General features: G+C 36.9%; 2 protein-coding genes across 8 annotated transcripts in view; both read right to left on the bottom strand.

Annotated features, from left to right (window-relative positions):
- The window catches only part of scai (suppressor of cancer cell invasion), a 66,433-nt gene extending 56,192 nt beyond the window's left edge, over positions 1-10,241 (bottom strand). For 2 of the 7 annotated variants that reach the window (XM_060862961.1, XM_060862963.1), the window contains exon 1: positions 1,050-2,700. In XM_060862961.1, the coding sequence (XP_060718944.1) occupies positions 1,050-1,207 (158 nt within the window). In that variant the 5' untranslated portion in view covers positions 1,208-2,700. Of the gene's footprint in view, positions 1-1,049; positions 2,703-2,912; positions 3,885-8,412; positions 9,466-9,543; positions 9,600-10,016 lie in introns of those variants that run through there. The other 5 variants (XM_060862964.1, XM_060862965.1, XM_060862966.1 and 2 more) reach the window with 5 other exon arrangements.
- A 234-nt stretch (positions 10,242-10,475) lies between these two features.
- ppp6c (protein phosphatase 6, catalytic subunit) lies at positions 10,476-24,319 on the bottom strand. The gene is made up of 7 exons (XM_060862758.1): positions 24,188-24,319; positions 19,768-19,863; positions 19,601-19,666; positions 17,402-17,543; positions 17,229-17,308; positions 14,015-14,224; positions 10,476-11,237 (listed from the first exon to the last, which is right to left on the bottom strand). The coding sequence occupies exons 1-7, from the start codon at positions 24,260-24,262 to the stop codon at positions 10,989-10,991; spliced, it is 918 nt and encodes a 305-aa protein (XP_060718741.1). The 5' UTR covers positions 24,263-24,319; the 3' UTR covers positions 10,476-10,988.
- Between the last annotated feature and the right edge of the window lie 550 nt (positions 24,320-24,869).

Here is a 24,869-nt window from a genome sequence, read left to right as displayed (position 1 = left end):
AAAAAAAGGACATGGCAACGTCCACATTGGAGTACCAGTGAGCAATGAACCACTTTCCAGGCCCCCGGTGGTCTAGCAAGGAACTGTCTGAGTAACTCCGGACAGTCTCCAGGTTGGCAAGAAGGTAGATACACATTTATGCAACAAGTACTGTTTCTCTGAGAAAATGATTTATACGGCCATCAATAGTCAACCAAGCCATTAAATAACACATTTGGCTTTTTTTGAGGAATGTGACATTGGTGGTCTGTTCTGTCACAGTTTATCATGTTTTTTCTGTATTTTTTATACATTTCTGTATAAATGTTTCAAATTTTTGAAACCTGCACATATGGTTTAATTTGGTGTTTTAAAGTCTTTCCATTTGTAGACAGGTTAAAGACTTTTCAGATTTCTGAAAGATATATATTATGCATTAAATCTGTTTCTTTAATATCTAAAGATTTTTAGTATATTACTTGTATACAGCAAGCCATAACTTAAAAAAGACATTGAATTAAATAATCACAATTATTTGGGACAAATATTTAATGAATGAATGACAAAAAAGTAAAGTTCTGTGTACCAAATTAGGTCAATTCACACTTTTTCAGGACAGTGACATGAGGCATGAGAAACAAATTTGTTACCAGTGCAACCTAATGATCAGAAGTTACAATTTCTACTCCTCCACCAATATTCTTCACCTGATCTGGCTCAAATCATATTGACACCTGTCTAAAAATCAAAGAAGCAACATACTACACTACATATTACAGCAGTATGCCACCCTGCTCGCCATCTTGAATCCCTATGCCTAATCATGTGACATTACATGCACGCTAACACCAAAATTATTAATTTTTTTAAAACTTAAATAGATCAAATTATCTATGCTTCAACAAATACATGCACATATGTTGCCCCTACTGACCACTATGTGCAGGTGCATGTTGGTGTCTTTTACACAAGTCGCTCAGGGTTTATTTTTCCTTTAGGATTTTTGGAATGTTCATTCAGAAAGACAAAATTACTTACACAAGATAAAGAAAGTACCCTGTCATACAGACCTCAGGCCATTGAAGAGCTGTTTTGACTTGTCCAGAAGATAGCAGAAGTCGGTCACAGTTTTCCTCTCACCAAGTGGGATGTCATCATCAGCTCCCATCCCAGTCATGACAGCTGTGATATTAAAGTAGAAAAACTCACTTTCAGGGCAGACTGTCATCAAAGCATCAACACTGGCTGTCAGAGAAGGCAGGCATGTGAGTCATTGGAGACTACAGAGGTGTTGTCAAAGCAGCAAAAAAAAGAAACTAAACACAGCACAAGACATATGGTTGTGGTCTTAATGTGTCTAATGTCCAGATGCTTAGACCTGGAAGTGATATATAATGTGCAAGTAGATAGTGTGTGTCTGTATGTGAATGATCTACATTTGGCTGACTGATACAAGCAATACAAACAGCCTTCCACAGACGTAATGGCATCAGTGGAAATCATGGTGACATAAGATTTTTTTAAAAGTTTTGATTTTATTTACAGTTCATCTGTAAAGCAACCTTTCTTTCTGATGGCTGATGTCCAAAATGGTTTTACTCTTCAAATTGCATAATATTGAGATATCCCTTCAGTATAGCTAGCAATACAATTTTGTCTCCAGTGTTGACAAGACAATTTTACATGTACTATAAATGGCAAACGCACTGTTTTCTAGGTTACTAAACCTTGTCTAGCTAACTAGCTAAAAAGGTGAGCTGAATAATGTGAACGGGCTTACAAAATACAGGGTGCAGTAAAGGAAGAGCATTTCTTTGGACAAACCCTACATGCTCATGAGTCCACAGTTGCCATGGCTACTGGCTACTAAAAGAGGATCATCTACGTGGTCTGTTAAAATAGGCAGAGTTTACCCACCCTGCTGCATATTAGTTGCTCGAAAAACGTACATTTCTACATCTACACAGACCACAAGTTGCTTTTATTAGTAGTAAAATTATTTTCTTTTGAAAATTAAGTTATCAAGATGTTGATAAATGTAAAACACAGAGGAACAAAGAAATATGTGAAGCTGGAGGAAGGCAGTTTCTCAGATATCAGTGCTGGTAAGATATGCACGGTTTGTAAGGTTAGTAACGTTAAGTCTTTAAACAGTAAGAAATAATATGTCAACTTGATTAACGAAGTGTCAGTTATGATTCAGTCTAGCAGAAGTATTCCATTCCAGAAAATACCGTACTGAAAATCACAGATGAGCAGGGTATAAGTAGACTTTGAGGTCTTTCCAGAACTTGCAACAGTCAAAGAAGTTTGTTTTTTTCATGTGTTCTGATGAAGGTAATTGAAAGTAAATTTTTGTTTTGTTTGTTATGCTGATATATTTTGATTGTTTTTGGTGTGTTGGAGGGTTTATGGGCATAGAGTGTTTGGAGGACTGGGATGTCTCAATGCTGTCGCCCTACCACCCTCACAAATCACTCAGGTTTGTTGACTGTGGAGTGGTTGGCTTTATGTCCCTCATGTCTGTCACCTTCTGGCTGTCCCTACCTGCACTTTGCACATAATGTACGTTGTCTTAAACCATTATGATTACAATCAATGAAATGTCTCTGGAGATCTTTACATATCACTCCCGAGAGCCCAGAGTTCCTAATCTGATCGCTTCTTCTTCTGGACCCGCTTCATTTACGGCATTTGGCAGATACACTTCAGACAGCCAATATCCAGAGCGACATGCTTTTAACTCTCCCTCAAAGAATAGATGAATACTTTTTCACTAGGTTAGACTTAAGATGCCACCAACCTTAAATTTTGTTCCGGGTTTTTATTATTATTATTATTTTTTTTTTTTTACACAATTTTAAACACATCTAGGGGAAATTAATTCCAACAGCTCGGTCCCAAAACAGAAAAGAGTCTTGCTGTATACCTACCTCTTACTCTGAGAGATCGTGGGACCAGTCGATCAGTGCTAGTAGCTCTGAGGGAGTGAGGTGCAGTGCGAGGAGTGACAAGAGCTTTGAGGTAAGAGGGAGCTGCTCCATATATAGGCAAACATCAGTGTTTTGAATCTGAAAAGTGCAGCTACAGGAAGCCAGTGGAGGGAGAGCAGCATTGGGGTGGTATGAGAGAACATACTGTAGGTTGAAAGCATTTTGGATCATTTACAGAGGATGAATTGCATTCATAGGGAGACCTGCCGGCAGTGGCAGCAGGCAGTGCCAGCAGTACTTTGCAGTTGCAAGTACCTGAGCGGCCTGTGTGAATAAAAATGGCCGAATCCTTCTGATGTTCTCCAAAAGAAACGGACATGAGTGTCACATTAGCACCATGCGAGAAAAAAAAGACAGTTGATTCTCTATGATTACCCCAAGGTTGCAAGCCGTGTAGAAAGGGGAGATCGGATCGTTGTGTAGGGACACTGTAGAATAGTGACAAGTGTTTAGACTTTGGTTCTTTGATCTTTTATGTGTGAAGGCATAAACATTCACAATGTATGACAATAACTTGATATTGTAACCATTCAAATAAAGCCTGGTAGATTTTTAGGAACATCTCTGACATTTAGAGCAACAAAGACTTTCATAAATGGTGTGTAAAGACCGCAAAAAAAAACCCCCAGAGCGGAACAGAGTGGAGCTGAAAGGAAGGGCCCACATTGCCAAAAGCACTTGGTTTCACAGATGACCAGTGATCAAGAGATGCATGTATGGAGGCCATGTCTCTTCTTGACCATATCTCTGATCCTGCCATAGTCTTCCAGAAGATGAGAGAAACATTTCACAATCATCAACAGATGCTCTATGACCGACAGCAATCAGTGGATATTCTCCAAGTGTTTCCTCTTTACATGGATGCTAAAAAAAATACTTGACACAATAAATGATGTAAAGTACTTTGGATTTTTAGATTTTGTACGACTTCCATGCTGCTTTTGGGAAAATTTACCTATTGTCCTTTTACACACTTAACCAGTCATTAATGGAATGGTATTTAATTAAAGTGTTGTATTTTTTGTAAAATACAGTTCCAAATATTTCTTAACACTGTCTGCAGTGTGGTACAGCAATTTAGATTTTTCAGTGTGCAAATTCTTTAGATTCAGAAGAGTGCATACATGAAGTTGGCTGCCTTTTACCCCCATGTGAATTCTTTGTTAATGCACATTCTTCTGGTATCGATATGCACAAGATGCTAAAAATACGGAATTAATGAAATTCTGAAACCCATAGTAAAGGATCTGAAAATATTAGAAGACTACTGGAGCTGCTGTTCCATTTGATGAAGTTCCTGTATATGGCCCTCTTGCATAATTGTTTTTAGAATTTTTAGAACAAATTATTTCTGTAGATTTTACTGAATGATGAATCTTCATCTCTGTCAAATTGCTCAAAGGATGGCCTATGTTGGACTTTAAAATCAACAGTTCTGAATGACCATTATCGATATAATAGATCACTCAACATTACCCTCTCCATTTAGCATTAAATAAAACAGTATACTCAATATATTGCAACATTTACAGAATATCAATATTGCAGAACATCTTGCAGGACATGTTCGAAGAGGTAGGTCAGTATGAGATGAAATTGCTATTTCAATATTTAAACACTTGATTTTTAAAGAAAGGATGTTAATCAGGATATATGCTTTTATTTATTGTTATTTAGAAAAGAAAAATGAGCTAATAAATATTAACCTTGATTGTGGAGGGCATGGAAAAGGCCCTAAATTAAAGTAAGACATTGTTCTAAGAGGTCTAAGCGACATAACTAGACAGTGGAGATGATAGAAAAGAGAGAAGAATGCTGGAGAGGAAAGGTATCAGTGGTCAGAGAATAAACCCCCACACAGATTCATAAAACAGTACAGGGATAGAGAAATACACTGAGCATCAAACTGTAATGTAATGATATTGGTCCCAGCAGCCATTGCACCATTTATTGCTAATCTGTCTTTTAATCTATGCATCACTGTAAATTTATGTGTTATCTGCAGTGGACATAATACTGCAATTTTAACTTCCTTATCTGTGGACAATACTATATAAAGTACTATTTCACTGTATAGAACTTCAACAAAATGTATTCTTCCTGTAACATATGGATTTGAATTAAAGCAATCAAGGTGTGATTAAACTCAAGCTTTGATTCAATTACAGCTATTTTCTTTTGTCCCTCCATTTTCACAGGTTTAAAAGAAATTGGCCTATTGACTGGTAAGCAGTTTCATGGCCATGTGTGGACGTTTCCTCATTATTTCATAAAAATTTAAGAAGATAAAAAAAGGTCTGTAGTTTGAATTCCAAGTGTTGAATTTGAATTTGGTAGTTGTTCATGTGAACTTACAATATGTAGTCCAAAAGGTTATTTAGCTGCAAGTGAAGAAAGCAATTAATAGGCTAAAATAATAATAATAATAATAATAATAATAATAATAATAATAATAATAATAATAATAACCAAAATGAACAATCTGGTTAATTCTTAAAAGAACTGAATGCACTGGCAAGCTCAACAATACTAAAAGGCCCAGAAAACCATGTAAGACAACTAAAGAGGATTTATGCTCAACTCTTTCCTTAATGAAGAAAAAAAAAGAGACACTTTACAACACCTTCATGAATTAAACTAGAGGGTTTAAGGTAACACTCAAGAAAAGAAAGGGGAAGATTACACTTTGACAGAAAACATCTAAAGAAGCCAGTTCTACAAGAAGGTTTTTAGGAGAGATGAAACCAAGAGCAGGTCACTTGTGTCAACATTTATTGTTGACAGCTGATAAAAGTAGCAGGCTGATTTATGATGTGTATAGAGCTATACTGCTTGCTCAAATGAAAGTCAAATTCTGCAAAACTGATAGGATAGAACTTCAGAGTACAGATGAATAATGAGAAAAACATACTGCTAAAGCAACCCAAGAGCTTCTTACTTACTGAATACAAAATCTTACAACAGAAAGACCAAAAAGCAAGCATTAAATATAATACTTAGTTAGAATTATGTTAGTTTAATGTATTTGTCCATTTACTTTTGAGACTGTGAAAATTGTAAAACTGTAAAAGAAGCACTGCAATTTCAAAACTTTTTGCAATATTTGTAAAATCCCTTGAATAAGTCTACATTTCAATCTCATTTTTAATTGCTTCACTATAAATCTCTTTTAGTGGTCTACATTGATATAAAACTGTGTGATTGTCCAAATACTTATAGACCAGACAGCATCTATGCTATTCACAAATCTTTGCATTTTTACTTGATTTTAATTATTTTTTTTATTTGATTTTAGTTCATTCAATAGGTCAAAATTCACTGCCACTTCTAGCCCTCAGAATCTCTTGGCAGACCCATTTGTCTTGTTTGCAAAACCACATCTTCTGCAATATTCTTGCTGAATCAAGTTTTCCCATGATGAATCATATGAGCTATTCAGTACTTAAAAGTCTCCTGTGTTCACCTTGTGACTGATCACCATAGCCTACCAGGTGAAAGGTGGAGACATCTTGGATGGCCTGCTCCTTGGTGAACACCTGTTGGAAACCACCATCCAAGTATGGTCGTAAACCTATACCTTAGAGTTTTTGTCACTGATAAGCAATCTGTGAGCAATAAAAGCAGGAGAGGCACAAAAAGAAGACTTCTTTACTTCTGGGATCATGTGGAGTACTATCCTTTGTTTTGGCCCAATCACAACTGGAAAAAAAAAACAGATCCTAACTCTCTTTCCAATTATTCCAAAGACCTCACTAAGATATTGGAAGTATATCCATATTCAGTTGTTTGGCTTTATGTGCCTGAACAAGGTAATTCAATGGGGTCCAACCTCACTTTTGGCAACATCCATAAATGGTCAATGGTCACATGGTCAAGATATGTCTTGCCACCTTTCCTCCATATCTAACTGCCAGGAGACTTTGAGTCTTGCATATTACAATTTATTTTTATGGAAACTTACTGTGAATAGTGGGGTCTGTAATTCGGAGAATCACTGCTAAGATTGCTATTCTGAGAGCAACATACTCACCAATGCAGCAAAAAAAGTACACAAAGGAGCATATTTGCACATAAAATTTTGCATGAATTAAGCTAAATATTACTGAGATATGCTAATTATTTGATAGCCCAATTGTCCAGGGTCTCTAAACAACAACTGATGCAGCTAAGAATTCAATTATTTCATGAGTCATTTGATCTCAGATACAACTGTGAAACTTGCTTGCTACCATGTAACATTACATTAGATATGTCCGACCATAACAGTAGCTCATACATCAGAATTAACAACTAACAAAATGCAAAAAAAATCTTGTACCTGCATAAAGTGGAGGATTTCTATTTTGTATATTTTACTTGCGTTAGTCAAAATACTTGGAAATGTTCATACAAGTACCGAGTTATTGCAGACAATAGACAGTTTCTATTAATGAAATACAGGCACAAGTTACCTTGTCATATCTTTTTCACGACAACAACAACAATAATAATAATGTCTATTTCTTTCTATTTTCTTTCTTCCTATTTATATCTATCTTTCACAATGTTAAATGTCACTGAACGCTAAGCATACACATCAATAGCTTCACATACAAAACACAGATTTTAGATAGGATGTTTAGATTCCTATAAACCACAGGTGTTAAAGTCTATTGTTCTTAAACCAAATGTCCATCGACTCCCATCTCTTTTACTGTTGGTGCTTGCACACACGCACGCACACACACGTGCATGCACGCAAGCACACATGCTCGCACACATGCTCCCACACACGCATGCACACACGCACGCACAGTTCCAGATGCCTGCTCTTTTTCTGATTATACAGTATTTAATAGGTTACACAACTGCCCCAAATGTATTAATTGGAAACAAGCTAGACAAAGTTTTAAATTTTGACCAAAAATAGCAGAGCAAATTCCATCACCATATGTCAAATAACAGTTGAGGAGTTATTGCCCGTTCATATTAGAATTTGGGGATGGCAAGAAAGTACCCAGTGCCTATGCATTGTAAAGTTTGTAAATATCTGACCACAGAATTCAGACTATACAGCTGTTTTAGCACAAACAATGGCCTAAAACATAACCAATCTGTAGGGACAGCAACAGAAATCTTTAACACAATTATTTTAAATAGATAAGTAACAAAGCAAACTCACAATTCAGAGCATTTATGAGTATACAGACTTAATGTTTTTTTTTTTACATTTCAAATTTTTAGGAATGGCAAAATCTATCAAGTTTAAAGAGATGCTATATTAAAGCCAAATATCACATTGATTAAAAGCAAAAAAGAAAAAAGTATATTATAAACTATATTATTGTTATTATTATTATTATTATTATTATTATATAACTCTAGTCTATACTCAAGAGATACAAGGCCTTCACAAAAGAGTGGAGGATATTCATTCATTCATTCATCTTCTACCGCTTACCCGAAGTACCTCGGGTCACGGGGAGCCTGTGCCTATGTCAGGTGTCATCGGGCATCAAGGCAGGATACACCCTGGACAGAGTGCCAACCCATCGCAGGGCACACACACTCTCATTCACTCACGCAATCACACACCACAGACAATTTTCCAGAGATGCCAAAGTGGAGGATATTATTACAGCAAAAGACTAATTCTTAGATAGAATGTTCAACAAGCACAGAGATATGAGGAGATACTCACATACCTTTAGCCAGATACATATGGTGTACATATCGATGTGCAATGTTCAACATAACTGATTTTAAGATGATAACTCTACATTTAACCAATCAGAATGGATGACGTCACTCACTCAATCACGGTGTACACAAAGTCTCTATATAAAGCTAAATGCCGTGCTGTTTAAAGTATACAGTAGGTGCATTATCTGTCTAATCACAGTTCCTGCGTAATGTATACATTACACTCCAAGAAGCACAACAGTTTGTTAGCATCTACTGTTATTTCAGTGCAGTGACCTTAATTAAGCCTCATTTAAAAAAGGCTAAACACGTTTCGACTCTTAATGATATCCACAGTATTAAAAAAAAAAAAAACAGTATAACATGTAGGCCATACCCAAACTGTACACGACAAAGACGTCAAAATACACACGCTACCAATATGTAACCTATTCAATTGATCGACCCCAAACCGCTTCATAATAAAAGATCAATTAAACAAAATGCCACAGCAGTTAAGTACTAACCAAACTGACGTCATAGTTCGCCTATATTTATAATCGAATCCATGACCATGGTTATTAATAGCGTTACATTCAATGCTTTGTGTCTTATGTTGGTGTACGATTCTTTTTTTACTACATATAGTAGAATAGTAGACTGTCTCGACCCAGTCGATTCCTGAGACTGTTTATTGTCATCAATCACAATTCATTTTCTCAAAACATCCGTCAACTCGCATGCAAGTTAAACTTACAGTCTAATCTAATAGTCAAGCAACCGTTTTACAGCTCATCCAACATACAGCTCAAAATGGTACTTAGGGTACGATTTGACCTGGTACAAACCAACACAGAAATATACACTGAAATACATGAATGAGAATTAAATTCAAATCAAATTCACTTACCTCTATACTTTTTTTATTTATTTTTTAATTCGCCTGTAACGATATTTACAGCGGATCTGTGCAAGACGGAAAATGCAAGCTTATTTGAAGAAATGTGTAAATGAAGAATAAAGAGATGGATGGGGGATTAAGGCGCTATTTGAGTCACTAATTTAGGTAGAACGTTATCAAATCGTTGTCTTCGCGTCGTGTTATATTAGTAGGCTATTGAAGCAGTACATAAATGAAATAATAAGGAACGTATGAATACATTCCCGTTGATCTACTCTGACAAACGCTTTTAAAAAATAAATAAATAAATAAAGCTCGGACAATTCGACGCTGCAGATAGCGCTAGATAACTAAACACAACGTGCGCAAAATGCACAAAGCGTAAAATGGGAATGAATGTGAGAATGATAAGCACGAATTAAACACGAGAAAACTCCCGTTTAAACAGGCAGACAGAGAGATATCCGTGAACGTTACATCACCTATGTATAGTATCGCCTTCTTCGAACCCTCAAAGGGGGAAAACGTTGTTCTACCTTGAAGCAGCGGTGTAAAATGTTACAAACACCGATGTTTACTCATTCCGAAAGCGTCATTTAATAAAAAGCCACCTAATTTAGCTTTTTTATTTTTTAATCAAACGTAGAATTACGTTTTTATTCTGTCAGTGTATTTGTCACTACCATTCTGGCGGTGACTTCTGTACAATTTCCATTGAAAAACACCTCTCACACTAACGTGCTGCTCGATGACGTCGGAAAAAGCCAAGCATTTAATTGGCTTTCCGTGTTGTCAACCAGACCGCACTATTTATTTGCAGAAATGCAATTTCAATTTCAAGTACCGCCACCTTATGACTACTTTAGGTCACTTTATTGACAGGCACCACGACGCACGTCCTTCTAAGGAAATAATGTAAGAACACACGCATGTACAAGCCATTTAAATTAATAAAGGGGTTTATTTTTTCAATATTTTATTGGTATGTGGGTCACCATCTCTACAATAATAAAATACAACAAATCTGAAAGAAAAATTAATTTCTCAATACAATTTTTTAATGTACAAAATAATCACAGACTCTTCTGTTTAATCACCTGGAACAACCTCACATCTTCAACACAACAGAGCCAGGGTAAATTATTTGAGTACAGGAAATATTCTAAAGCCTACACTCTTGGTCTGATTAAGTGGTTTACATTGTTTAAAACATAGGATTAATTTCATGTATCATTAAATAACAAAAAAAAAAGCACCAGTAAAATCACTGATCTCTGTCCAGCAAGCTTGCATGAAAAGCTCATGAAAAGGGCTAGAAACCTTCTCAGGGTTCTTTATTATCTAAAGTCAGGGGAAGGAGAGGGTATGCATATTTTGTATTGTGTAAAAAAAAAAAAAAAAAAAAGAGAGAGCGAGCGGTTGACCAAACCGAGAAAGAGGACACAGTGGGCATCTCAGAGGAAGTAGGGCGTTGTGGTCCTGGGTGGAATGACTCGCTCTGCATCAGGCACAGCACGAAATAGTTTGGGCTCCCGTGTATTCACATCTTTGAACACCATAATTGAGGCAATGTTGCCACAGCGGTAGCAGTAGTTAGGGGCTGACCACACTGTCACAAGCTTCTCGTCAAACATAAACTTGTAGCCCTCGTGAACCAGCTGATGTGCACGGCAAATCAGTTTCAGGTTATTAATATGGACAAACTGCAAAAAAGGAAGGAAAAGAAACAGATATTATACACAAATGAATTTTACATTGCTTGTATGGTGCATTTAATATCCATAAAAATACACCAAATGGTATAGGTTTTACTCTCTAATGTGGTGAAAACTGTGGTAAAAAAAGATTTATTGTTCCTCGGTTATTGTTCATCAGTTCGAAATAGACCTAAGGAAAGGATAAAGAAAAATTTGCATTTTTTGCTGACGTGGGGAAAAAAAAAATCAAGCAAAAAATTACATAGCTCAAATAGGACAATCAACTAATAAAAATATTAAATTCAGTATATTAAAATTGATATACATACTAAATAAAATATTAAATAACAGCCCTGCACTTTTATTATTGAATAACCTATGTGAATAAATAATTGCACATTCCACATTCACACAGTTGAATTTCTTTAAACAGGTCTAGCTAAACCTTTAGCAGTACAAACAAGTGCAGTGTCAAGTTGCACAGCATATCAGCAATATATTGGTATGTGCAGGCTGGGATTAGTACTAATAGGTACCGTCACATAAAATCCCAGATAATTTACTAAATTACACTGCAAAACAGGGTCAAAAACTATGTGGGACTAAAATAAAATTTACATAACTGTTTTGTTTAGAAGTCGTAGAGAAAAACTGCATTTACATAATTAGTACCTTTAAAGATTTTTTATGCATCTGTATTCTATAAACGCCAAGATAGTGCCACACTAAGGGGCTTTTTACACCTGGTCACTGGAAACGGTTTCGAGACGGATATAAATCCACACGGTGGCTTAGTGGTTAGCATGTTCGCCTCACACCTCCAGGTTCGATTCCCGCCTCCGCCTTGTGTGTGGAGTTTGCAGGTTCTCCCCGTGCCTCGGGGTTTTCCTCCGGGTACTCCGGTTTCCTCCCCCGGTCCAAAGACATGCATGGTAGGTTGATTGGCATCTCTGGAAAATTGTCCATAGTATGTGATTGCGTGAGTGAATGAGAGTGTGTGTGCCCTGCGATGGGTTGGCACTCTGTCCAGCGTGTATCCTGCCTTGATGCCCAATGACGCCTTGAGATAGGCACAGGATCCCCGTGACCCGAGGTAGTTCGGATAAGAGGTAGAAAATGAGTGAGAGTGAGTGAGAGATAGCTATCAGATCAGAGAAAACACATGAAGTGACCAGGTGTAAAAAGGCCCTAAGTTGCAGAAGCCACCTTGGATCCAACACAATGTTTTAGTTACCTAGTATCTGTATGCAATCTGACAACATCAACGATGTTCATCACTCATGGAATTTATGAAGGTCAAGAGTCAGCCATATTGAGTCTACATTTATAAGAATCTTAGCATAAGATTTCTGCACATACTGCAACATGTTCAGACCCTGAACTGGAAATCCAGGGGTTCAATGTGTTTCCAAGGTCAGTCTGCATGTAAATCTTGTGTCACCTTATAATACTGTCAAATGCAGGCAGTTTATAAACAAAATAAAATAAACAAAAGCAGGCCAAGGAATAAGATTTAGGAAAGGACCATAGTAACAAAACAATTAAAACCTGTCTATAACACGAGAGGTTAACATGAGTATTTTCCACTGCTCCAGAGTCCATCACTCCCTAGTAAACCGAAGGCTACTATAATAATTATAGAACTAGATTTGTAAAGTTCGTCGCGACAAACTTTGATGTTGGCTTTGATGATGGAAGTATTCCCAAAGGCTGGTGCTTTTTGGAGGTGAGTAGACATAAGAATCAGTGTTACTTATGGAAGCAAGTAGACAGAAAGCTAGGGAGTGGAGATGAGCATGTGACGTCATCCGAATACTCTTGAGGAAGTTCCCCACATTGGGCTGAGTGTTTTGATATGTCACATGTCCATGTTGTGCTAATTTTTTTTTTTCAGGTGACATCACGTGACGTGACCAGAATACATGTGAGGCAGTTCTCCTCATTGTGTTGAGAGTTTTGATATGTCTCATGTCAATGTTGTAAAAAGTTTTTTGATTTTGCATATATTGGGGGTGGGGCTGCGGGACAACCGAAAGGCCAGTCGGTTTGTTCAGAGTATCACCCTAAAGGAGCTGGCCAAGTTTGGTGTAGATAGTTCGAAAGCTTGCCGAGTTATAAACCTCCAAAGTTTATAATGGGAGTCTATGGGGAAAAAAGGCCAATTTGAGACCCAGTACCGGAAGTACCGGTGTTCAGACCGCTTAGAAAAGTAATAGCAACAAAATTCAGACCAAGATCTACAACATATCCGAATTTAGTGCATGTGGCTCGAAAGCCCTTGGAGGAGTTCCTCTTGATAAATTTTTGTCTAAGCTTAAATAGGATAACAGAATGTTGGCTTCTACAAAGCCAACATAATTATTAGAATATAATAAAATAATTTGACTCCTCTGAAACAGAGCGAAACCTTTTTCGACGTCCACAGTATATTCCTTTCTTATGCATACAAAGCCTGAATGTATTTACACATACAGGAAAAGGAAGAAGCTCAGCTATAAGACTACAAAGAACAGAAACGTTTTACCACCACCTTATATAGGAGTTGTAGACTGCACAATGAATGTTTCTGGTGTGAAAGAGTACACATTTTACTAGATACATTTAAAAAATATTTGTATTTTTTAAATTTTGAAACTCCAAGATTGATAATTAAAGTCATAATTAGATGTGTGGTGTGTAAAATGAATAAATAAGTAGAACTGGACTATTATAAACCTATCTACTATTATTTACCCCCAAATAAATAAATAAATAAATAAATACATTTAAGTTCATATTGTTACCTCATTTGTGACCTTGGCACCAAAGAGCCAGCCGGCACCCCTTGGGCTTATAGCCCATGTGTCAACATCCTCTGGATCAGACCAAACCAGGTCACAAAATGCCCCTTTGTGGGGGATTTCCTGGTTCCGTTCAATGGTGCGAATCTGGTCCAGAGTTTTGATGTCAGGTGAAAGGCCACCATGCACGCAAAGGATCTGCTCATCTATCAACTGAGAAATTAAGCAGGTAATCAGTACAATTCAGTGATAATATATACAGTGGGTTAGGGAACTTTCTGCACACCCTTTACTGTATCAGTTCATATAGGAATGATGGCATCTTAACTGACTTCAAAAGTATTTGTATGTGTATAGCATTAATATGCACACTGAAAATTATTTCTTCTGGGGCTCATTTTACATATTAACCAACAAGAGTACTGAGGAAAAGAAAGGCTTGGTGAGCTCAGCGATAGTAAACAAATCTGCAAAGGATTTTCAAACTACAGCATTATGAACACATCTGTGCTGACTGATTCACAAGAGCAAATATAAATTATAATCTTTGTAATTACAGTTATGGGAAAATGCTACACCATCATTCAAGTCTATATCTTTATCAGCCATAATAACTCTTTAGTAGACAACCAACATCAGGTGACAAATAAAAAAACATATATTTCAGTATATAGTAATTAAAAAGTTCAGCAAAAATGTTCAGTCCAACACTATTTTTTTTCTTCTTTAGACATTCAGATATCAATTTGCTGGTGTGCTTGGGATCAGTGTCCCACTGCATCAACTAATAGAGATGGCCTCAAATTTATAGTTCATTGCTGCCTCAGTAACTGCAAGTATACAATTTTACAAATCCAAGTTGTCCTGCCATATCCTTTTTGGAGAGTCACCCTTCCATAAAAGCCAAATTTGTTCAGCCTTTTCTGATTGTGCCTTTCAGGAACATTAAACATTTCATATGTTCACAGAGGTCTGTAGGTCATATGATGTTAAGCTTGGGTTTCTATTTATATATTTGAGCATTAAACAGTCTGACATTGGACTGAATTTGCTGAGATACCCAATCCAACGAAGACTGGCAAATGTCTTGAAGGCTCTCTGTTTGTAAACAACCCTTCTCCCTGTAGAATGGTGAATTTCAAATTCTTCAGAGATGAACTTATAATCCTTCCTAGATTGATGGGCCCCAACAATTGCTTCTCTGGATTCAGGGCTGATGTACTTTCTTCTTGGTGTGATACAGACACACTATACACTCAAAAGCGTACCTGAACCATTTGTACCACATAAGCAATAACTGAAATTTGTGTCTAGCAAAATAGAAAATTTTGCAGTATGCACTGCCATGAACTCTGATGATTAGAGAAAATGATTATTATTGACAGACTTTTGCTGTACAGTGAAAATAATTGGGTTTGAGATTAAAAGATGAATATGAGACAGTAAATCAGATTTTCAGCTTTCATTTCCTGATATTTATCTAGAGGTATTAAACAACTTAGGACATTTTGTTTAAACCCACTGGGTTCACTAATCTTTAGTGAAAACCATGATGGTAGCACCAGAATAAATTCAGAAATCATCATGCAGCAAATCATCATGCAGCAAGACAATGAACCCAAAGGAGACTGCCAATACAAGGAACTAAAATGAAATAATAATCATTTGATGACAAAGTGAACCCAATCAAGCAAATAAGACGTTTGTGAGTCTGCCCATGAAGTTTCTAAAAAACATAATTTGTGGAGGAATAAGACCAAAAAAAAATTGGTTTAAAATGAGAAGTGTTATTTAACTGAAAAAACTGAATTAATCCATAAGAACCGAATACCTTCTGTAAAACATGGTGGTGGTATCATGCTTTGGGCCTGTATTGCTGCATCTGGGCCAGGAAAGCTTGCCATCATTGAAGAAACAATAATTTCAGAATTATACCAGTGAATTCTAAAGGAAAATGGCAGGACATACCCAGAGAAAATGGGACATAAACCAAGACAACAATCACAAGCACTCAAGTCTGTCTACCAAAGAATGATTAAAGAGGAATAGAGATAATGTTTTAGAATGGCCAAGTCAATGTCCTGATCTAAAAGAAAAATCGTGGAAGGACCTGAAGCAGCAAGCAGTTCATGTATGGAGACCCAGCAAAATCCCAGTGCTCTTCTTTACTGAGGAATGGGATAAAATTCTTCCAAGCCGTGCAGGACTGATCAAAAGTTGCCGGAAACTTTACTTGCAGTTATTGCTGCACAAGGGCTCACAATAGCTATTGAAAGCAAAGGCTTGCATACTATTGTAATTCACAGATATGTAATGCTGGATCATTTTTCTTAATAATTTAAAACTTAATAATTTTCTTACATTTAATGAAGTGTAATTCTTTTGGCTCTAACTTTGTTTGCATTCAATTTGTTTTGAGTCATATTCATGCAGACATCTAGGCATTTCTAAAAGGTTCAGAAACTTTCAAGCGACACTGTATATAACTGCAATATGCATAATTAACATATACAGTGTTTTGAACCCTTTAGACACTTAAAATTTTGGACTATAGATTTGTAGATTCCAAACTCTTTAGAGATGGTTTTGTAAAATTTTTCACATCCACAAACATATGACTTTGACATATCCCTGTTCTTTAATTTCAAGGTCAAATTAGAGTCCATCTGTTATCTGTGAGTTCCCTGTTTTATTTAAATACTAATCCTAGAGTTTCACATACTTGTTTTTACATTTTCCTGAATACAAAAATACCAAGTATAACACATTTGTCTGATTGGGTTCACTTTGTCTGTTTTAAGACTTTTTGGATCATATTTATGCATAAATATCGAAATTTCTAAAGGGTTCACAAACTATATTTAATTACGATATATAATATGTGCCACTTTCATTATTACTGTGCCCTGAATTATCAACTGGTAAAATAAAAACATGATGAAAGCATGCCCTAATTTTACCTCTACTCCCACAAACCAGACTTCATCTTAATACATTGTCTGATACTTTAAGTCACTAAACATGGCCTACTTAAAACATATAAAGGGGTGGCTGACAAAAAAAATGACCAGGCTTGTCAGCCTACAGCAAGTGAACATATGTTTAGAATAATGAGCTACACCTAGATTTATGTAGTTACAAGCCCATATAAGATATAAAAGAAATAGCCAGTTATAATAGCCAGTTTATAACAAAAAAAAGTTAGCATTGTACTTACAGCAGCAACAGTCAGCATGTCAAACACTTTTGTGCAGTATCGCCAGGCATTGGCATTTCCATACTTAGTTTGGCACTCATCTGGGGGGAAAAAAATTAAAATATAGAGAAATGAATGAACATGAAATTACAGTGTGGTATTTATAATGATATTTTTCTGATTTTTATACTCACCATAAAAGCCGTACACTTGTGTAATCTGCCTACTTTCATGATTCCCACGCAACAGTGTGATGCGATCTGGCCACTTCGCCTTAAGTGCTAGCAAGTACGTGAAAGTTTCTAAACTGTAATATCCTCTGTCCACAAAGTCACCCTGTGTAAGGAAAGACACATAATATATCCATAAATCCAAATATGTTATAATCAATGTATGTATGTATACACACACAGTACCGTGCACATTTAAGGCAGGTGTGAAAAAATGCTGTAAAGTAAGAATGCTTTAAAAATAGAGGACTAACCCTAACAATTAAAAGAATTTAAATAAATGAACAAGAGAAAAATACAAATCAAATAAATATTTGGTGTGACCACCCTTGAAATCCTTCTGTCTCTTTATGTAATCCTAGACAGACTTGACGATGTTGATCAGTCCTCTGTGGGGGCAAAACAATCATTTCCATAACTCCTTGTTCTCCTCTACATTGAGAATCTGCCTTTATTTCTCAGCATTGAGGACACCATTAATACTGACCAAATGTCCAACTCCATTTGCAGATATGCAGCCCCAAACTTGCAAGGAACCTCCACCATGCTTCACTGTTGCCTGCAGACACTCGTCATTATACTGCTCTCCAGCCTTTCGACAAACAACCTGCCTCTTTCTACAAACTTTGACTCGTCAGTTCAGAGCACTGTTTTCGTGCATAGTTGAGTTGCTTAGCCTTGTTTCAATATCAGAGGTTCGGCTTTTTGGATGCAATTCTTCCATGAAGACCACTTCTGGGCAGACCAGCTTGACCAGCCTGCTTTAAAATCTTTGTCTCAGATGCCCCTTTTCCACCAAAAAGAACCGAGTGCTGGTTCAGAGCTAGCACTGGTGCTGGTTCAAAGTTGGTTCCACTGGTAAACCTTCTAAGAACCGGTTTGCCTTTCCACCGGCTAAAGAGCCATCACAGAGCCAAGTCTGACGCCACTGTATACGTGTCACGTGTCCCTGCAACTTTAGCGCAGCAGCGGCAAACACAAACACATCAACAATGGCGGATGTTGCTTTACTGTTAATGCTCATGGCTTTGTGAACCTACATTAACATCCAAATGCGGCGAATCCAACGTGTACGTGCAGCTCCATGTAATTTGTATAAACGGAGGTTGTAATCAAGAAAGTACATAACGTTATTTTATCATTAACACAGAAAAAAGGTAGCCTTAGCATGTAGCTACTTACTATAATGTGTGCTTAAAGTAAAAAGTATTAAACATTAGTATACTTAAGCTACATTATCAAATGCGCTAACAGTAGCCCCGCCCCCAGCCCCTGACACAAGCGGTTCTTAAGTCTAGACCATCAACGTTTGGTGCTACTTAAGAACCACTTTTCCTGGTTCAGAGCCGGTGCTTTGGCGGTCGAAACAGAAAGAACTGGTTCTAAATTAGGCTCTGGCTCCGAACCAGCACTCGAACTGCCTCGGTGGAAAAGGGGCAAGAGAGAGCTTGGGGATGCAGTATAACTACCTTAAGTCTTGTTGCTGTGCTCAGTCTTGCCATTGTGTATGACCTGTGACATGAAACGGTCTTCCATGTTCTTAGTAACAGAATTTGGATGTTCCTCACCCAGATTTAAGCCTCCTAAACAGCTATTTCTGTTTTACTTTCTGACTTTCTGGTGTTTCAACCTATATAAGAAATTGATGATCATAAGCACCTGTTTAATATCATTGACACTGATAATATAAAATCCCTGATTTTGTGAAAGTGTACAAAGTGTCAAAGATGTTGGTTTGAAGCCAACAGGTCGTCACACCAAATACTGATTTCAAAAACACAAAGTAGGCCTAAAATAAGCCTTACGCAACACACCTCCAAAGATTTTGTTTTAAAAAAACATTAATTTGGACTATTCACAAATGGCCCAGACAGATAGGGGAAATCATAAAGTTCACACAAATTAGCCATATGTGAAAACACCCTTAAAAGAGTCAATTGGTGGCCAACCATTAGTACAAATGATTATCTAAAAGCTTGATCATTGTCTTTTTCATATTTTAGTTTTAGTGTTTGTATTTGTTAGTAAAAAAAAAAAAGTCATCACACAATTTTAAAAAACGTAGTCTGGAAAATACAGTAACTCAATACAATTGAGTTGTAATACCAATAGGAATACTCATGCTGTAGTGACTACTAAAATCATACATGCTACTAATCATACCATGAAAATGTAGTTTGTTTCTGGCACTTGTCCTCCAGTTCTGAAAAGTTCACACAAGTCATAAAACTAAGGGGTAGAGAGAAGAGAGAGCGCACAATGAGTGTTCTTGAAATCACAAACAAATAGGCATAACAAAAAATCTAAAATATAATATTTAATGTGGTTACCTGTCCATGGATGTCACCACAAACAGTGACTGGACTGGATACTGGTTGTACATTTGATTCCTCAAGCAGCAGGTCACATACATAATCACACAATCTCTGTAAAGGCAAATAAACATTATGAGTAATTTAGAAACGTACTAAATAAACTGATGGCAAAACCTGGTGTTATGGTGTACATTACACTTGACAATAATGTAAAGTATGGTTGCTTGAAAGGTTACTTGCAAAAATGTATTTAATTAACTTATCTTCACTCATCTAACCACATTTCTAGTACATTCAAGACTTTTAACACACAAACTGTTAGAAAAAAGTGATTAAATATCTTAAAGAGACACTTTACTATTAAAACACTTCAGGTTTTGGGCAAGAGAGGGGGCTTGAGAACTTCAGAAAAACTCAGTTATTTAACAAAAGAAATAAACTACTTGCAACTGCGGCTTATTTCATACTGCTTAAATTATTGTGTGAGAGAGTCTTGGCTGAAAATGAGCTAGCTGGCTGTGCCATCTTCAGAGCAGATAGGGGACGTCGTATTTACATAATGGGTGGTGTATAAACACTAGTTAATTACACTCACTTCTCCCTGGATATCAAATACCCGATTTTACAGTGTAGACCTTTCTACTTGGGGAGGGAGTTTACAATGGTTGTTATAACAGCTGTTTATCTACCACCACAAACAAACCGTAAGTTAGCCAAAGAGAAGCTACATCATGCTATTAGTCAGCATCTGTTGGCACAACCAGACAGTACTGTTATCTGGGGACCTGTAGGCCTATAAAAAAAAAATCACTAATAAGCCTAAGAAAAGAAGGCCAAACACAGGCACAAGCAGCACAGAAGAACAGATCACACCAGCAACAACTTCAGAATGTGGCGAGGAATGAAGACAGTGACATTAGAAACACTACAGAGCCACAAATCCCCACAGACTGCATACTAGCAGAGACCTTGAACCATTTCTTTTCTCAGTTTAACCATTGAGCATTAACCACTGAATAGTAAGGTCAGCATCAATCCTGCACTACCAGAGAAAGACAAACCCCTACAGCATCATCAGGAAAATGCTTTCTGGTCCAGATGGAGTCGCTAGAAAGATCCTGGAGGCCTGCATAGATCAGTTAGCAGAGATATTTACCACTATTTTAACCTCTCACTACTACAGTCTTCAGTCCACAATCAAGTCAGCCATCTTTATCCTAGTCTCAAAGAAATGCACAGTGAATTGTCTTAATGACTATTGCCAAGCTGCTCTTACCCCCATCATCAACAAATGTTTCGAGAGACTCATCAGCTCACATTAAATCTGTCATCCCTGCTGAGCTCAACCAACTTCAGTTTGCAAAATGAGCAAACAGATCAGCTCAGCTTTTAATACTTATCCCACACAAACTTGTTCAAAAACAACTGAATTGACAATTATCAAAACAATGATCACAAGGCAAAACAGAGACTACTTCCTCACTTGTTGCCTGACTTCTATCAGTCATCAATAGTGAGCCTCCTGTCCTGCTGCATCACCTTGTGGTTCAGCAGCTGCACAAAGAACAGGAAGGTCCTGCAGCAAGTAGAGAGGGTGGAAAAGCAGGTCCTACCCCCCACTCCACCCCCTGAGATATCTTCACCGGCTAACTCCAGAGAAGCAGCTGTATTTGAAATAATATTTGTATTATATAAAAGGGTGTGCTGCTATGTAAAAATGTGTGCTATGATCTATTCATATTAGATACATGTTTTCATCTTTAAAATAAAAGATCCCGAGTTACATTTTCAGTAATTTTTGGTCTGGTGAAAAACAGGTTTTCTGCTGGTAATATTATGCACATTTTTACATTAAGGGAAATGTTTGGTAGTTAACTAGCTATATTTGTTTTAGACTTTATAAATGACACCTTTATCAGTTTCATCTTGACATGCATATTGATACCAGATTGGCAGGATTCAGAATTTCATAAACTGTTGACATTTTATATTGCAAACATTAAAAAAAGACAGTTCAGTAGGTAGAAATGTCTTGTGATGAAAAGTCAGAGTAAAATGGACAGATTGAGCAAGAACTCATGATAGCATGTTCAAAATTTTACACAATACTATATAAATACTAAACAAAACGCTTAAAGATTGGTGGATAAACCATTACTGAATATGGTAGAAGTGTAACATTGTATACGTTGTTGTGGTAGCCTAGTGGTTAAGGTGTTGGGCTCGGAAGGTTGCGAGTTCGATTCCTATGTCCACCAAGCTGCCACTGCTGGGCCCCTGAGCAAGGCCCTTAAACCCTTAATTGCTCAGTTGTATAAAAATGAGATAAAATGTAAGTCAATCTGGATAAGGGCGTCTGCTAAATGCTTTTAGCGTCTGCTAAATGCTGTAAATGTAAATGTAGGGACAATAAAATCATTATGGTCGCCCAGGTTGATGATAACCACTACAAGTCCACACACAGTTAACCCAAGGAAGGCTGCTGTACCAGAAAATATTACTGGAAGAGTGCTCAGGGGATGTGCACACCAGCTAGCAAATGTCTTAACTGACATCAACACTTCCCTGTGCAGTGCCATTGTTCATGCCTCAACCACTACCATCATCCTTATTCTTCACTGTCCCGCACCAATGACTATAACACATAGTCCATAGGCTTCTCACACATCCCACAGAGCTGAGTCAGGCCATGTCAGGAGCAGCATCTCAAAGCATCACCACACTGAGCACCGACACTGCTGTTCACCCTGCTGACCCACAACTGTGCAGCAAAGCACAGCTCAAACCACATTATCAGGATCCTGATGACACAACCATGGTGGGTCTCATAAGCAAGAACAAAGAAAGTCAGCATACAGAGTGTAGGTGCCATAGCAAACAACCTTGTGTATAGCCAACAAGCTGTCTCTAATCGTTGGCAAAATAAAATAGATGGCCGTTCTCTGCTGTACATCGACTGATCATCCATGGAGATAATCGAAAGCAACAAATTCGTTGTTGTGCACCTGAAAAAGTGGTAATGAAAAACAAAGTTGCTTTTAGTTATATTATGGATCATCGCTGAAAGATTTTTTGCCTTATTGAAAACACAAAGAAATAAACAGGGAGAAAGAAACATTTATACTTATAAAGCTTCATTTCAGGCAAAGCTGTAAAACAGCATCAACCACCAAAGATGCCACCACAACATAGGGACGTCAAATCAAATAGCAGCTCTTTCCCTTTTATGAAGTGACATCAATTCAACACAGCCATAGACACTTTTCTACTTTTAAATTAAAATATAAAATAAAAAAGTATATTAATAGACACGGTACTTGGTTAAATATAACATTGGCCATACTAATAAAAAACTACTTCAAATTGCAGATAATTGCCACGAAAATTGTGACAGTCTGATAAAAACTGATTTTTATCCTTGACATTAATTTACACTGACATTTAGATGAAGGATATTGAACTCATCGTTTCTACCAGTAACATTTGCCATTTCCCAGTTCTCCCTTGGTGTGAATTCAGCATTATCTGCTCTGGACGTCACAATCATTTGGGCAACAATGACTCGGTAGTCGGATCAACTCGAATAAGACCAGCTCCAAAGTTTTATACAAGACATCAAGGTGGTGTTCATGTAAACGTAAATACGACATCGTGTTTAGTGCATATAAAAAAAAAGCGTCTTTATACTTCAACACGTTTTTTAAGGGGTTTGATTATCTGAGCTTAGGTCAGGGATGCTGTTTATGAAGAAGGTGAAGAAAAGGCTAGCTAAAAAGGTAAAACAGATCAAAAATGGCTTACATGTATCTTAGTAAACAATGGTAAAGCTACCTGAGGTGATCCAACATAATCAAACATTTAAACTAGCCATCTAGTACTAAATTACTAGTACCATTACTAGCTAAATGCTTACTGGCTAACGTGAGCTAGCTAATTAAAAAAAAAAAAAGTAAGGCAGGTATGAACTAGCTATATCGAAGTTAAAGTTTTTTTTTTTTAATTTTTCAGACGCTCAACCGAATCGTCAAGATGGAATAATTTCTAAGCGACACCAGTCATTTAACAAACGCATTAGAGTACAAAATTGCTATTTTTGTTTTCTTCCCAACCATATTCTGAGAAATTCCACCTCCTACTTTGGATTGGCTACAAGTGTTTTATCCCTGCGTTACGATTGGCTACTCACGAACAACATCCAATAAGATAACGAGTTCACTATATATCCAGTGTTAGAGGCGGCGTTATACGAGAATACGAGTGGGAAAAAAAATAATGCTACGAGAATAACATTCCTAACCTAGCATTTTGTTAGCTCAAAGCAGCTAATAATTCTAGCTAATACTTCTCGCTTTACCAAGGATCAAATGATGATTATTTTTAATGGCTGGACGGTTAATATCATTAAATGCTCGACATATGCGAAGACGGAACTAACCTTAAGGTCGTTCTCTGGTAGATATTTACATTGTCTTGCAATTTCAACATACTTGTCCAGGTCCAACGGCGCCATTTTAAGAACAACAACTCATTCTACAGTGAAAAGGAAGTACAAATACGTCACAGCTCTTGAGTCTTATCTGATGCCCTATTGGGTATAAAGTATATTTGAGAGGACTTAAAAGGGATTATTTCATACACTATGTTGTGCACAAATATAAAGCTATAAGATTTAAAGAGAATTTTTGTAATTCATTTTATTTTTGCAATTTTTGCTGTAAATTTTTGCGAAATTGCTGTAAGAAATACAAAGATTCATTCAAAATATATTCATTCATTCAGTAACCATATAATCGAGGTAACTAGTTCTACAATCTATCAGTGATGATTCATGGCCAGGATACCAAATGTGGTATAAAAAACTAAACGAAAATTGTTTCTCTAAAATAATCTGACTACAATCACCACATTGACCCGACTAGCCCAATCTAGCCTGATATAGAAGGAAGACTGAATTAGTCACACTGGATGATGCTGGGTAAAAGCAGAGTTTATTGTAGATCAGTGCTGATCACACCTGACATCTATGCTTTCAAAAAAGTGTCCTTGGTGCTTATCTCTCTGGATTTTTCCATTACCTGTTCCTGGTACGCAGCTTTATTTTAAACTGATTGTTTTTC

This window comes from Tachysurus vachellii, chromosome 26 (assembly GCF_030014155.1).
Source record: "Tachysurus vachellii isolate PV-2020 chromosome 26, HZAU_Pvac_v1, whole genome shotgun sequence".
Classification (NCBI taxonomy): Eukaryota; Metazoa; Chordata; class Actinopteri; order Siluriformes; family Bagridae; genus Tachysurus; species Tachysurus vachellii.
The sequence above is the reverse complement of the archived record's forward strand: the minus strand, read 5'-3'. Positions and strand labels throughout refer to the sequence as shown.